The 16,085-nt window shown below is 45.2% G+C and overlaps 1 protein-coding gene across 1 annotated transcript in view; it reads left to right on the plus strand.

Annotated features, from left to right (window-relative positions):
• The window catches only part of LOC308090956 (low-density lipoprotein receptor-related protein 4-like), a 109,399-nt gene that overhangs the window by 34,108 nt on the left and 59,206 nt on the right, over nucleotides 1–16,085 (plus strand). Inside the window, 1 exon segment of the mRNA XM_080436228.1 lies at nucleotides 14,224–14,370. Coding sequence (XP_080292354.1) covers nucleotides 14,224–14,370 — 147 coding nt within the window.

Genomic DNA, 16,085 nt, shown 5'->3' on the forward strand with positions numbered 1-16,085 from the left:
CCGAAGGAGACGAGAGAGTTTCACACGCCACTCGCTAGGCATCCTGCTGGGCAGTCCCGGAAGGGGGCTATTGCAGCCGGGAAAGAAGGCTCCGCCATAGGGATAAATTACTGTGAATGGAAGGGTCTGTGTTTACCGTTTTCTCCCCTTTTTTTTCTCAAAGGAGCTGAGGGGGTGGTTACGGGGGGAGGGGGGGGGGGGGGGCGGGCGGGTTGTTCAAGCCCCCAAACACCAGGTTGTCCGTTTCACTTCTGGAATGGCTCTGCCTTCCGAGTCACCAATTTAACACATACCATACACACGTATGCACCCACGCACGCACACAGACACAGACACAGACACAGGCACACGCACACACGGAGGACTATTCATGACAGCTAGAATCAAGGCTTGTAATCAGTGATCTGAGCAAAATGATATTTGCTAGCATGACAAGTGCCTCCTTTCTTTGTTTCATCAGTTTGATCCTGTTGCCAGTGGGATGTTCCCATCAGAACTCAAAGGACGGTCGTCAAGTGTGATGGTTAACAGACAGAACCTCCATATCTGTCTATAGAGAGTGTTTGGGGTAACAGTGAACAGGAGAGGCTGTATTGTTACCTGAAGGTCTCAGGTCCTCTCAGGTAAAGACAAGCATCCCTTGCTGCCTACTTAATCACAAGATGCTCTGGATAAGAGTGTCATCTAATCTAAGGTATACACAGTAAAGTCCCATTGTAAATGTAACTCTTAAGAGTGTACAAATGGAACCAAATGGACCCTTATGTGTCCATTTGGTTCCATTTGTATGCTCTTCAGTGTTAAATGAACACTAAGGATGTGTGGTCTTTTGAGCGTTCAACGGCTCATTTCAATGGTCAATGTTGGATCAATGTAGTAAGGAAAGAAGGGCAGTATTCACACTGACAAACACTTTGGGAGTGCCAAAATGTTCCAATGTTTTATTTTAGCCTCAGCTCCAGGCCGTGGTTATCATAGCGAGTACCCAGTACTAACCAGGGGGGATACTGGAGCTGAAGCGCTAACAGTTGGTACTTTATCAGCAAAGAAATTCAAACTGGATGGATGTGAATCTCTGGACCTCCATGCCTCCTCTCCTCAGGCAGACTCACTCAGAGTCCATAAAGTGAGTTACAGCGTGCCTGGATGGACTAATCCCCTCCGGTTATTACACTTATCCCTTCATTCTGAGGTCGCAGTGAAAGACGTAGATCAAACGCTAATCTGGCAACCGGCGCTTGTGAGTTTGAAAGGCGTTAAAGAACGTTGTGTTCTCTGGATGTTAAGTCAAAGGAGGTCCTTGTTTGGGTGAAACCTTGTTAGGAACACATGTGATTGTGTTTTTGTGATAGAGTTCCTAACCTAATTGTTTTAGCACTTAGGGAAGGGGGAAGAAGAACGAGAAGCAAGCTCAAATCCATCTAGTTGTACAACTTGTTCAACTCGGTGCAGTTCAGGTCAATTCAACTGTTGGAATTGAACACAAGAAAGAAAAGAAGAAGAAGAAAAAAAGCTGCATCGCTAGTTCAAGTCTTGCATTCTACACCAGGTTCCCCCATGCCACCTCAGTCTGGTTTGAATTGTACCAAGGCTGGGTTTCACTCTGTCAGCGGGCACGGGCCCCAGAACCCTTGTCCTAGGCTGGGGGTGGAGTCGGTGATCGATCAGGCCCAGGGTGAGGCTCTTATCTCTGGGGAGGCTTGAGTTGCAGGGAGGGTCTAGTCTGGAGGTTTGGCCCAGACAGGAGGCTTGTGTAGCACACACAGACCACCGGGCCCTGTGCTGGACTGGACCCATGCCAGACGCTTGGGTTACACACACACACACACGCGCGCACACACGCACACACGCACACACACACACATGTACTAACACAAACTCACACAGACTCAGACAAGCACGTGCATGCACATTATGCACACAAAAGCATGTACATACTGTATGTGCACAGCCATGCGTGCACACACACACACACACACACACAGACACACACGTCTGCACGCAAACCCTTGCACACTTGGGTCTTGCTAACATTCCACATGCACTGTAGAAAAACTAACCTAGCAGCAGTAAAATTGTCTCCCCAACCTCACAGTGTGATTTAGATTCAGCCACTACTTTCAGGCTCTTGTCGGACAGCCGTTACAGCAGAGCACAACAGTCTACCCACTCCTCTCTCCGCTTTTACTGTGACCCGTGAGGATTTCAATCCAGCCGGGACCCCGGTTTAAGCGTGGGGACGTTAACATTCCTGTCGTATCTGCTACTTTCATTTCCAACAGCGGGGAGGTCCAACACTTTTTTATTTTATTTATTTATAAAAAAAATTACAACCCAGAAATGTGGTTCTGATTTGCTTTGACAGGAACAATGGCCGCTCGGGTAGAAAAGGGCTGTGTGTATTTGTTGTTCAAATCTCTTATTGTTTTGTTCTGGGCGAGGATTCAGTTATTTTCGTCTGCTGTTCTCCGCCCTGGGAGGGTTTCTGATATAACGGCGGGCTTCAAGGCCATACAAGTTCAGATGAGAATGAAGTGTTTGAGCTCTCGCTGCTGTAGTGTATTCACAATGAACAGTCCAGCACTCTAAAGCCAGGTCTCCCACCATGCAGCACATGGCTCTTCCCAGCGAGTTGTAATGTTTTCTGGGCTGTTGCGGTGGCAGGGAGAGGCCCTCCATGGTAGAGAGCCTTTGCCGTGGTGGATGTATGGAAGGGGGTTTGGGGTGGTGGTGAGGGGTCAGCTGGACACAGAGAGGGGACAATCTGTGGATTAGAGAGGGCTTGCACACTGAGTGCTCACTCAGCACATTGCCCAATAGTCTGGTGTTCACAGACCGAAGCCCTGAGCTGTTTACACTGCAAGGCCCGGACACACACACACACACACACACGGACACACACACACACACACACACACACACACACACACACACACACACACACACACACACACACACACACACACACACACACACACACACACACGCTCGTTGAAAGCAACATGTTTTCATTGCACTAAATTGAATGACACTCATGCACAAACAGTATTTCCTCAATATCCGTCTTTCTCTCAGTCACTTGTTTGTTGACTCACTCACTCACTCACTCACTCACTCACTCACTCACTCACTCACTCACTGACTGTCTCTTCTCTTCTCTTTCTCTGAGTTGGGGCCCTACAGCAGCCATTTCATCTCTGTGGTGTGGCATTCCTAATGCTGCCATTGAACAAATAGACAGAACTCACACTCTACCTGTCTCTCTTTTTCTTCCCCCTTCTTTCTCTGTCTCTCTCTCTCTCTCTCTCTGCTTTTCCATTCCCTCTCTATCCCACATCTCACCTCTTCATCTTTCTCCTCTCTTCATCTGTCTATATTTTATTTCCTCTCACACGTTTTCCTTCCCGTTTCTGTCAGTCTCTCTCTCTTGAGTCCCCACGGCCCACTTTCTTCTCATCCACACTTCATAAAAGTGGCCACGGGTGTCCTGCTGCACGGCCTTATGAGGGTCTTATACTGTAACTGTTGGATGTCTTGATCTGTTATGCACACGCTACGTCTTGAGCAGAGCCTCCAGTAATAATGTAATGGCTTTACGGCGTGTCCCAGGTTTCGTGTGCCTAGTGCCTATACACGTGTGTGTGGGTGGGTTTCTGTATGTGTTTCTGCTCACTTTGCTTTTACCCTGTGTGCATAATTATCTGTAATTATTTTCTCTCCTCTGGCGCTTTGGGTCGATGTGGAAAGGTAGCTTCCATTCAGCTTGTTCCATTGAGAAGCCCCCTGAAACAAAAGTGAACTCTCATTATAATAATTCCCATTATAATAAATGACGTCTCATGAAAGAGTCTTTTGGGGGACTTTTCAAAAACTGGAGGCACACTTTTGCCTTTTAGATTGCCCTTCCCCTGAGAGAGAGAGAGAGAGAGAGAGAGAGAGAGAGAGACACACACACACACACACACACACACACACACACACACACACACACACACACACACACACACACACACACACACACACACACACACACACACACACACACACACACACACACACACACACACACACACACAGTCACACACACACTAATGCACTGCCGCAAAGCCACATAAGCGCAGTTTGGATGGGCCAAAGTCATCAGAAAGGGGCTGACAGTGTTGGAAAATGAAGTTCAGCATGACAAGCGTGCCCCCTCTCCCCCATTTCCCGGTCCAACCCCCAAGCCCCCATAGATCAGCCCCCCCCCTCCTCCTGTCTGTTTCTGCATCTGTCTTGCTCACTTTCTACTTGTCTTTTATTCTCTCCTGCTGTTTCACTCACATGTAATCTCGCTCCCCATCCACAAATCCCTTTATCCCATATACATGCACACACACATGCACACACAGATGCATGCAACCATGCACAATTATAGACACACGCGCGCGCATGCTCGCACACACACTCACCCATGCACATGCACGTACACACAAACACGCCAGCATCACACATGCTAACCCATACACACAAATTGCACACAGACACGTGCACACATACCATGGCCCCCACCACCATTACCACCCCATCCCATGCCAGCCCACATGTCCATCCAGCAGCCATCCACTCATCCTTGGCCAAGTCACTGTTATCTTTGAACTGACTTCAGAGAGCCTGCTGGCCTGCCACCGATCACTGCTCTGTGCGTGTGTGTGTGTGTGTGTGTGTGTGTGTGAGTGTGTGTGTGACTGTGTGTGTGTGGCTTCATAACAGCGCTATCCTTTCATTTCCCTGCCCCGCTTTGATCTCCCGGGTCCTATTTTTAACCTCCTGCCGCAGTAGAATAAAGATTTATTACTGGGATGTAATTGGCCTGTTGTTGCATTAGGGGAGAGAGTGTTGAGGAAATATATTTATGCCAATCCTTCAAAGCTTTTTTTTTGTTGTTACTTTCTGATTCCAACTTGCGTGCTGCTGCCGCTCTTCTTCTTTTTTATTATAATTTAAAAAAACATGTCTGCCTTACTGAGATGGTTGCTGAAGAGAGACAGGGGTACATACATGATGGCAGGTCCATTGATTCAACAAAATGCAGGTTGTGAGGCGGGCAATCAAAGTCAGTTGGGGTTTGGTCAAGCAGGGCTGTACCCGACTCAGGATTTAACTGGCTGAATCAGATTTGGGATATTAATGTGAATCAACGATTCGTTTTATATATAAAAAAAAACCCTGGTCTTTATGACAAAATAATAAGCTACAATTGCAAGCGTCTCAGGGTTGATCTAGAGCAAATCACATACTTACATAAGTGCAGCAGAGCCATATGTATATTGTTTGAGCATTTAAAAGCAATGAATCTGTTAAGAGAACTACAAATGACAGCAGAAGGCTTATTTTAATTGATGACAATCCACCAGACTGTGTGTTCTGAGTGCAACGCTAACTGTAGGCAGCTTGAGATAATTAACTACTCACCAGTGTTGCGGTTCAAAGAGAACACTTCCAAAAGTGTGTACATGTTTTAAGTCACAAGAGCATAGTTTTCATATCGTAAATATGAACTTTGGCCAGAGTCTTGCGTCCGTTCTTTCGCTTACTTTAGACCAAATGGCTTGGCTTGGCTTCAACAGACTTCGCATTTCCTCAAAAAACTGGATGGTTTAAACATAAGAGCCACTTTTCTTTTGAAACTTGCAACACTAGACTTGCAACTTAGAAGTGACACCAGAGCTAGTAACTGACACAATATTGGGACGAAATCAACAGGTGGAGAAAAAAAAGAAAAGGGGAGCAGGCCTATGGTCAAGTTTTGCTTTGGGGTTTGTTTTAGAATTAAGTGTAGCTAAAGGCAAGTGTTACGTTAGGAAGGAATTTGTGGTTGATGGAAATCAATGAAAGGTGTGTGTGTGTGTGTGTGTGTGTGTGTGTGTGTGTGTGTGTGTGTGTTTGCACGGCTAATGGATATGCAATACCAGCCCTGTTATGAATCCTCCTGTCAGACATGGTGGAAGGGAGTGTCAGAAAAACCCAGCATGAAAGACATACCAACACACACATAATAACACGCATACACACTCCCACCATGTTACTTTATAAGAAAGTGATTGAGCGCTACGCTGTGATAACAAGAGACTTTTAATAAAAAGTCTGAGATGAGATGAGTAGGCGAGAAAAGAACCCTGCTGCTGACCAAATGCCACCAGTGACACAGGACCATGTGTGTGTGTGTGTGAGTGTGTCATCGTGCATGCTAGCCAGGAGGATGAGTTGGTGATGACGGGCTTCTTGAGGACGACCCTTTGAAGAGTTGACATCCGTTTGAAAGCTGCAAACTGCATATATATGTGCGTTGCTCTCCATTTACACACTCCACCACGACGACAGCGACGAGCATTAACTTTGCGCCTCACAAGTTTCTCAACCCCCCCCCCCCCCATTCCCACCCCTTACTGAAAACATGGCACTCAAGCGATGTTATTCTTCCATCCTTCTCCCTGACGTTTCCTCCCCCGCCTGTGCTCAACATGTGCCCCTGTGGGTTTCAAGCTGCCCACATCAGGCTTGGACCTGGCCCGCGATGAGGGCCAAATTAGTAAGGAGAGATGAGATGCCTATAGAGGGAGGCAGCCATGTGAGGTCAGGGATGATGGGGCTTTATTGGCATATTCCTGGCAAGCCAGCGTGACCCGGAGCCAAGCCTCCGACCAGACCACTCGGGAATCCGACACATGTTCCCTGTCCTGGAACCGGAGAATCTTGAGAGGAAACATGTGGAAGCAGAAAGAGAGAGAGAGATAGATAGGAGGAGGAGGAAGTGGTGTGGAAGCGTTGAGCAGTGAGGAATGTGGAGTCGGAGTGGGTGGGAAAATAGATGATGAGGATGAGATGTCTAAAGAAATCGTTATGATGGACTTAACATGCAGACTGTCCCCCTGCGTCCGAATAGTTCAATGCCGACAGAAAGTATAGGCTGTGCACCTGGCTGTCTCCATGCTTTCCCGTTGCGTTGCAGAAACCGCACATTTACCAGTGATTGATAGGTGGCCTTTTCACTGACAGCCGGGCAATTCTCAGACAAATTGTCATCCCCGTGTGCACAAAATTACACTCTGGTATTGTAATGCATACTGGTGTCAGAGCCCCACGCTGTTAACAGTGTGATCAGGCTCTCTCCCTCTATCTAACCTCTCTCTCTCTCTCTCTGGGCTACTTTCTACTTTGAAACAAGCCAAGGCCTGTCATTAGGCCAGTCTTTTAGCATGACAAATCGAAAGAAGATTGAAGTGACACGGTCATTTCAACCGCACTGTTGGGTGTAGTGTTTCTCTCTAGAAATAGGTAAAACTAAGACATATTTGTACTGCATTGATTAGTTAAAAAAGGTAGTGGTTTATGGGTTGTAGCACCTAACTTGTCCATCTCTCCTAAATATGCTGTTTTTCGCATAATAGATCAAGTCAGTATAAACTTGCAAGCCTGACACTTGGCTCAACTAGAGACTGGTGAATCCTTGCTTCCCTAGTCTGTGCCTGTCTTACTAGGCGAAAATGGGGAATCATGCAGCGAAAATAGGTGAACTTTCAGCGACAATAGCATATCTGCAGTATATCACGTCAAAATGTGACGTGTTGTGAGCTTGCAGATCGTCTATTTTCGCTATTTGACATACAATGAGATACACTATATAAGGGTTTAAGTGGTTAAATGTCTCTAAACACTGAACATGGTTAACACACATTAACACCTTTTTATAACAAGAATACCCAGCACAGAAGGGGGAAAGACATGACTGCTACTGTGGAACTAACTAGTAGCTCCATTCCATGGATGATCACTGCTCCATGCTCAGACTTTCCCAGAGGGAGAGCAGAGAGGAGGAACGCTGTTTTCCGCCTGCTAGGGGGCACCGCCGGTCCTGTCCTTTGTGATTGCGCGTGGAATTGTGCGTTAACACTGAGGCTGCTGAATGCACTGCGGTTGTTTGGACCCGAGGAACAGTTGTTGACGTGCTGAGACACAGCTGTCCCTGTGCAATAATGCCTTTTTACTGCCCTGACACCAGGAGCGGAAGAATTCTGAGGGACAGAAAGAAAGAGGGGAAAAAAGAAAGAAAGAGAAGTATAGGAGAGTTTTTACAAAGGAGGTTGAGTCCTCCAGTCATGCTCCTTCTTCTTATGTTTTCAGGTGGTCTGTTTTGTTTTGCTTCCTCTCCCGTTTCCTGCTTATCACTTGTTGTCGTCAATAGTGGTGGAGAAAAGCAATCAGTCAACGCCCCTCCAGTGTTACACCTCACTACCTCCACACACGCACAAAACACACACACACACACAAGCACACACACTCACGCACACAGTCACTCATGCTTGCATACACACACATACAGATGCAAGCACACCCACACAGTGCTAGAGGACCCTCCGGGTTGTCTGCGGGGAGGTCTGTGGTTAATGAACTCTAAGCTGTTTGACATCATTGGTGGAGGAAGCATCTATGGATGTCATTGTGTGCGTTGGCTGCACCGTTCTCCCCACTTCCACATTTAAACGACAGCAAATGTCTTACATTGGAGGGCCGGGGGTGTGTGTGTGTGGGGGATGTGGGGGGCCTGTGCACCACACATGTTAGACATGAGGTGAGTTGGGGTGGCCAGTCAGTGGTGGAAAAAGTACTCAAATGCTTTACTTACTGTACGTAAAAGTATCAATACTGCAATGTAGAAGTACTCTGTTACAAGTGAAAGTCGGGAATTCAAAATGTACTTGAGTAAAAGTACAAAAGTATTGGTATCAAGATGTACTTGATGTACCAAAAGTAGAAAGTAGTCATTATGCAGAATGTCCCATTTCACAAGTTTTAGAATAGAAAACTGCTATCTAAAATAGCAGATCTACAAGCTCACAATGCGTCGCATCGCGGCGCATTGAGCTTGTATATCGGCTATTTGCAAATGGCCGAAATGTATGTAGGGCTAATGTATGTTTTGTAATAATAATCCAAATCTACAAAGTAACTAGTAACTAAAGTTTTCAAATAATTGTAGTGGAGTAAAAGTACAATATTTGCCTTTGAGATGTAGTGTGGTTGAAGTAAAAGTATTGAAGATTGGAAATACTCAAGTAAAATGTTGAGGTCTTTTTACTTTACTTAAGTACAGTCCTTGAGTAAACGTACTTAGTTACTTTACACCACTGGGCCTCACTGGCCTGGCCAACCCTCTCTGGGCTTAGAATAGCTTTGCTGGTTTTGGTTTGGTTTGGTTAGGTTGGTGTTTGTAGTCGTCAGGTGGTGGCTCACTCTGCTGTAGGTGGGCTGGTATTAGGCAGCATGGGGTTTGTGGCCTGTAGCCCGCATGTTTTCCCTGGAGGACCACCTGTCTTGCACTGCACCCAGTTGCCTGTTTTAAGAGAGACACACAGACGCGTGCGTGCGTGCGTGCGCTGCAGCAGCAAACACCCGGCGAAGTGTCTTTGGAGGTGGTCTCTCAGCTTTCACTCTGCTGGAGGTCCTTTTCCATCCGGCGCAGGCGGACCTTTCGCAAACGCTAGTGGTCGTGTGTCAGGCAGGGTTGGGGGGTGAGTGGTAGGCCTGTCACAATTATTACATAATGGCCTAATCGCAATTATTTGAGATAATCACAATTATTTCGCATAATCGTTGATGTTTTGAAAAGTTTTCATACATAAAAAAAAAATAGTGGAAATAGCAGATCTACAAGCTCACAGCGTGTCACACTGGGATGCGTTGTGAGATAGTAGATCACCTATTTCCACTTTTAAAGATTTTTTTAAGTATAAAGTTATTAGATATATCAGTCATTTCTTTGTATATTTAGGTTATTTGTCATATCTACACCTGTGCAACATCAAAGCGCCTAAAAGCCAAAGAGTAATGTTCCAGTGTTCAACAACGGAAACACAATAAGATCATTAATTGTAATTATTTGTGTGACAATTAATCGTCATGTAAAATGTCATAATTGTGACAGCCCTAGTGAGTGGCTGTATTTGACTGCCTATCCTAACTCGCCGTTACTTGCTTTGTGACTGAAGCTTTGGCCCTGTACAGCCCCTGCAGTCCCTGCACAGTGAGATTGAGAGAGTTAATTGCACTTTGAGAGACCGCTGCCTCAACACACCTTCCATATTCACGTGCACACTGAACCTACCACACACACACACACACGCACACGCACACGCACACACACTTTACTCTTGACATCCCTCACTGGATCATGCACTTAACAATCAGTGCCTGACTGTTTTACCGACTGTCTTTTAGGACAGATGTACATATTTATAGATGTTTCATTTGCATCATCTCTCAGTAGACGTTGAAACGTCCCACAGCATTCAGACCATCTGTTCATGCATGGTAACGTGTGTGTGTGTGTGTGTGTGCCTGAATGTGCGTGGTTTGGTATGTTATGGTTTGTTCGTAAGCTCTTGTATGTTCTCTGAGCCAACGGTCCGTGCTTTTTAAAGCGTATTTGACAAATGCAGAGCGTCTCATGTGGCTTCATGTGACATGACTTCTGCTCCAGCGCACAGGCTGGCTTCTAATTTAGACCAGTGCAAACCCACAGCCAGAAATGTGAGCATTCTCACACACACACACACACACACACACACACACACACACACACACACACACACACACACACACACACACACACACACACACACACACACACACACACACACACACACACTCTCTCTCGCTCTCCCTTATACACAGACTTTCACACCTTACACACATAAATAAGACATACTCTCACACACATACAATAACAATTGAACAAAAATGAATAGAACTCACTTTGAATTTGATATTCCTATAATAAGCAGCATGAGTCAGTATGACTCAAATTTCTGGTCACGTGGCCAACAGCCACACTCTACAGAATTCCAAATGATATACTCTCTCTCTCTCTCTCTCTCTCTCTCTCTCTCTCTCTCTCCCCCCAATTGTTCCAACTTAGTTTATCTCAAAATATGACAAATTGACACAATTAGTAGTTAAAATGTCAGAGGAATCACAGTGAACATCAATCTGATCACTGTAATTTTGCAAACATAAGCTGGTGACAGTATATCCATAATGATATCCATGTGATTATCTTGGATTCGTGATGTTGATTTCAAAAATATCACTCAGTGCTATCCCCCAAGCCCCCCCCCCCCCTCCTCTCTCTCTCTGTCTCTGTGCCTATGTGTCATGGTATTTCAACATTAGTCAGCCTGTCTTGTCTGGAAGCCAGCAGGGTGCCTTCAGGGCCCAGGCACCCAAGATATAAGGACACAGAATGCCAAAACGGGAGAATGAGTTAGATTAGGTCATCCTCACCCCTGCCCCCACCCCCAGTTTAGAAGAGAGCATGTAGGGGAATGAAGGGGGGTGCAAGTGTGGGAGGAGAGAATAGAGGGATGGGAGGCAGCCGAAGGGGAAACATGAACAGGGGATGGGAGAAAAGGGAAGAATGAGGGGAGAGAGAGAGAGAGGGGAAGAGGGTGAGAGGAAAAGAAAGAGACCATTAATTTAGTGCGGTGGGTGGGATCTGTAGGTTACTGGGATTTTCTGTGCCAGGCCCTCCTGGCTTTGACTGATGCCTTTGTGAAGAGGCCAGGAACCACACACACACACACACACATGCGCACACACACACACACACGCACGCACACGCACATACGCGCGCACACACACACACACACACACACACACACACACACACACACGTTCCAAGAAACTCAGGGGTTTGTTGCTGCAGGCCATTTTCAGTGATACACACACACACACACACAGGCTGGGCGTATACACAGGACAGACAACAATGGTCATTACTTAGTGAGCTTCAAAGTGAGGGTGAGATGGGAAGGTTCATTTATTGCCTGTAAATAGCCCCCGATTTACGGCCATATTTATGGAGATGATGGTGTTTGTCTCAGAGCAGGGAGACCGCTCACACCAGCTCTGATGTTCTTCTGGGTAATACCTGTGACAGGCCGGGGCGCCCAGGTCATTTCTGATCGCCAAATAAAGAATTGTTATAGAGATAATAAACTTTTTATGAGTGAGAAGAATTATGGTGCAGAATGCATTGTCGTACAGGAAAATAGCCAACACATCTGATCTCATGTGTCTTATTATTGTTATATATTTTTCAAATCATCTGGAAAAAAGTATTTGATGCGGAGGGCTTCCGACCCTCCGTAAAATGATGTAAAATGATGACGGTAAACCACGGCCTCGTGTGGCTTATTGCTTTTCTAAAACGATTACCAAACATTACAACTTGAAAATCAGATATAATACTACAGTATGTGGGTGCACATGCATAATGTTTTGTTGATGCTTACATTTTACTGTGTACAGCACTTTGGTCAATCTCGATTGTTTTAAATGTGCTCTATAAATAAAGCTTGATTTGATTTGATAGACATATCCTTATTAAAACTGTTTTTAAAAACAATTTCACTACAACAATATTAGCTAGAAGAAAGTAGTCCCTAGTCCCCATGACTAGGGATGCCAGAACAAAGGAGCCGAGCATAACAAGTGGTACGCGCTGCGGTATCTGCCTTGTTTTAAAGTGATTTTGAATTAATTAAATCTGTATATATAGATTCTCTATATTGTTGTGTAGTTGTTTTTGTTGCACTGTTTTTTTGTCCACTTTTTTTTGTTTAATGGACCACAATGGAAACAAGCCTCTGGCTTCTGGCTGTCCATCCATTTGGCCTTGGTGTTGGTGTTGGTGTTTTTAACTCATACTGCCTGTACCTGCCTAAAAACCATTGAAAAGTATTCAATCAATCAATTTATAAAACCTTGCACATACACAGGATGAAAAGGAGCACTCCTCTTACCTTGCCATATGAAAAACTAAATTGTGCACAGCAATGGAATATCATGGTGAATATAGATAAGTAAATAAGATGTTGTCGCAGTGGCACTGATATACAGTATGCGGTCCCAGGTGTGTTTATCGAGCAGAATCATGGACTGGAACTCTACATTTAGAGCGTTATTTATGGCAAAGGACTCAGTTGTTTACCTCAATAAATGTTCATTTTAACTGCATGCCAAATGATATCATTCTCCCAGTATCCAACCGTAACATGGACTACACCCAAACAATATCCAATTGACACCTGCAGAGGAGTTTTCCCACTCTATTTGTTTGTTTAAAATTTCTGAAGCAGTGTTACCAAAATGTCCTCAGAAAAATCCCCAAAGGGAACGTTGAATAAGAGGACACGGTCACACGGCTGGCCCGCATTTGCATTTCTTTATCTCTCCGTTTTGGCATGCCGTTTTTCAGAGTACCTGCATTTGTATAGAGATTCGTGGGGGTGTGTAGGCCGCCGTGTAACTGAGAAGGGCTTTTTTTGTAATGGGGTCCTGGCCTACTTATCACAAAAGCGTCAGACATCAAAATGCACACATAGACATTTAGAAGTTCGTCACAAGCTGCGTGGTTTATTCAAAGGAGCTAAAATTACCTGAGGAGCTATGATAGCGTCTCTCTCACTCTGTGTGTACACACACGCGCGCGCGCATGCACGCACACACACACACCATGGTGATATAATAACGGTTGTATTAAGGTCAGGTATATTTATTGCTCTGTTTGAATGGCGCTAAGCCCATTACACACACGGCTTCATGTACCGTGAGTCATATTTGACAGTAATTCTCAGCACCTGTCGTGAGGAGTTATTATACTGTTTGGAGAGGGAGATGGGTGGCACTGTCAGAAAGTGTCCAAATTACTGTGTATTATGCTAAATGGATTTTTAAGTACTTTTTCTTGTGTTTTTCTGCTCTGTCTGGACCTTGTGTTCTGTGTGGCAAACTCATCTCTCAACAAATGAAAACTCATCTCTCCTCTGCGTTGCATTTGTTGTTCATTTGAATTGGTGATTTTCCATCGTGTATCTCTCATTTGACCTGTTTTTAAATTAAAGTATATGTCAGAATTTCAGAAATGCTAGCATTGGGTGAAACTCTGTAAAACGTTGCTACATCTGCGGTTGTTCTGGGTCAAATTTGACCAAATTTCACTCAAACACGGTGCTGCTTAGACTCCGGTATATTTAGTGTCAAGATAAGATGTAGAATAGTCAATTTTTTGTTGTGGTGATGTCATGATGATTGATTTGGTCTATTAAAGGTGTGTGCCATTTGCTGGGATATGAACAATGTTAATAAGCCCTGTGTGTCTCTCTCTGTTTTCTCTGTGTATAGGAGTGCGGGGCAGTGCGGAATGTTCTTGTGGGAGGAACCACTTCACGTGCGCGGTCAGCGCATTTGGGGAGTGTACCTGCATCCCTGCCCAGTGGCAATGTGATGGTGACAATGACTGCGGCGACCACAGTGACGAGGATGGATGCAGTGAGTCCACATTCCCTCACCTCAAATAACCTAACCTCTCTCCATTCTTTTTTTCCCAAGCCAAATTCCAATACTCTAACTTCCACACTCGCACACTTCTCTCGCGTCCTCCACCCGCGCCTTAGTCCCTCCTCCGAGTGAGGAGGCGAGGATTAGATGCGAGGCTGGAGGAATCAAGCAGGTTGGACCGATAACCACATTCCAATACTCAAATTTCTGCCTGCTTTCATCCTCCCTCCTCCACATGTCATGTTGTATTGGACACTGTATTTCTCTATGAATTGAGCTGTTTGACATGCATTCTCCCACACCCATGCACAACACATTCTATTTACAATTCTGCAAATATTAACGATCAAACCATTTAATTTGTTGCTTCAGTAGCTTTGATCACTGTTATTCAGATATACTGTATATTAATGCGCTTAAGTATCTCTTCTAGTTTAATGAAGTGGGAAACTTTCACTCTTAGACCGTTGATAGACTCACGTGCACGCACTGATTTATTTGCATTATTAGGATATGAGCAGATCAAATGTTTTCGGCTCGCTCTTTGAAGTTTGTGACACAGCACAGCTTTTAGATCCCATCTCCTAGACAGCATAGTTTCAATCCCGTAGGCAGAGGAGATGGTTTGTCCAAAAACAGATAGTCAACACTTCCGCAAAACTCGCTGAAGTCTACACTCGCTGATTCTCGCTCCAAGCTACTTGGGGAGCTCACTCTCTCTCAGGTTTCGGTTCCTCCAAAAGCAAATCACCAGCGGCGCGAGCGAGTGAGCAGAGATTTTAGTATTGGAATTTGTCTCAAATGTATTTGTTTATTCGTTTTCTATTGGCCCCTTCTGGTCGGAGGGTGTATTGCAGCAAATGTTGCACTCTCATTTCAGGAGGCAGACCAGCAATAAACGACCCGAAGGGGATAATAGTGAGCACTTTGATGCTGGGCACCAATTTGCAGCTTGCCTGGCAGGTATTTTGATTATTATCGCCATGCTTTTGATATGTTGTTTTTATTCACCTAAACTCCACAACGTCCACTTAGGGTCTTAGGCAAAGACTGTCGTCACTTATTTAGCTTGCTGTGTGACTTTCCTTACTGTTGATATATGTTTGGCCATAGGGCTGAAGAGCAGACTGATGAAAACAACAAAATTGGCTTGTAAATCGGCTTGTATTATATAGTAATTACTGAATGTAGTCAGAATACATTACAACATGGTTTCCTGCATCATCAGGACACGGACAGTTTATTGCATTAGCAGGGTATATCGCATTTTACACCCATTGAGAGAACAGTTTTCTCATATTTCGACAGTATTCTGGAGTCATCATGTCAGCATTTGTTGCACAAACCAACCTATGCACCATAAAACTGTCAGCGCGTCAGTGTTCACTTCACAGTAAAATCCTCAGTGTTCATTCATCCATTTGTAATTCAGAGATTGTACAAATGGAACCAAATGGACCCTTAAGCTTTGTACACTCTCAGTTAACACTGAGGTTTTTACTGTGTTCCGCACACAATGTCAAGTCAATTCCCCGTTTGTCGCTGCACTGTGCTTCAGCGAATGCCCAGTGCAATAAGGCCTGAGTGACTTTTGGGCATGGCATAGCATTCCGGGGGGCAGAGGGGTAGGGGCTACAGGGAAGCCTTGGCAGCAGAGTGGGGGGGTGGGTGGGTCGATTGGGGAGTTATTCTCTCAGCAGAGCATG

Source organism: Gymnoscopelus braueri (genome assembly GCF_963280865.1).
Source record: "Gymnoscopelus braueri genome assembly, chromosome: 1".
Lineage (NCBI taxonomy): Eukaryota > Metazoa > Chordata > Actinopteri > Myctophiformes > Myctophidae > Gymnoscopelus > Gymnoscopelus braueri.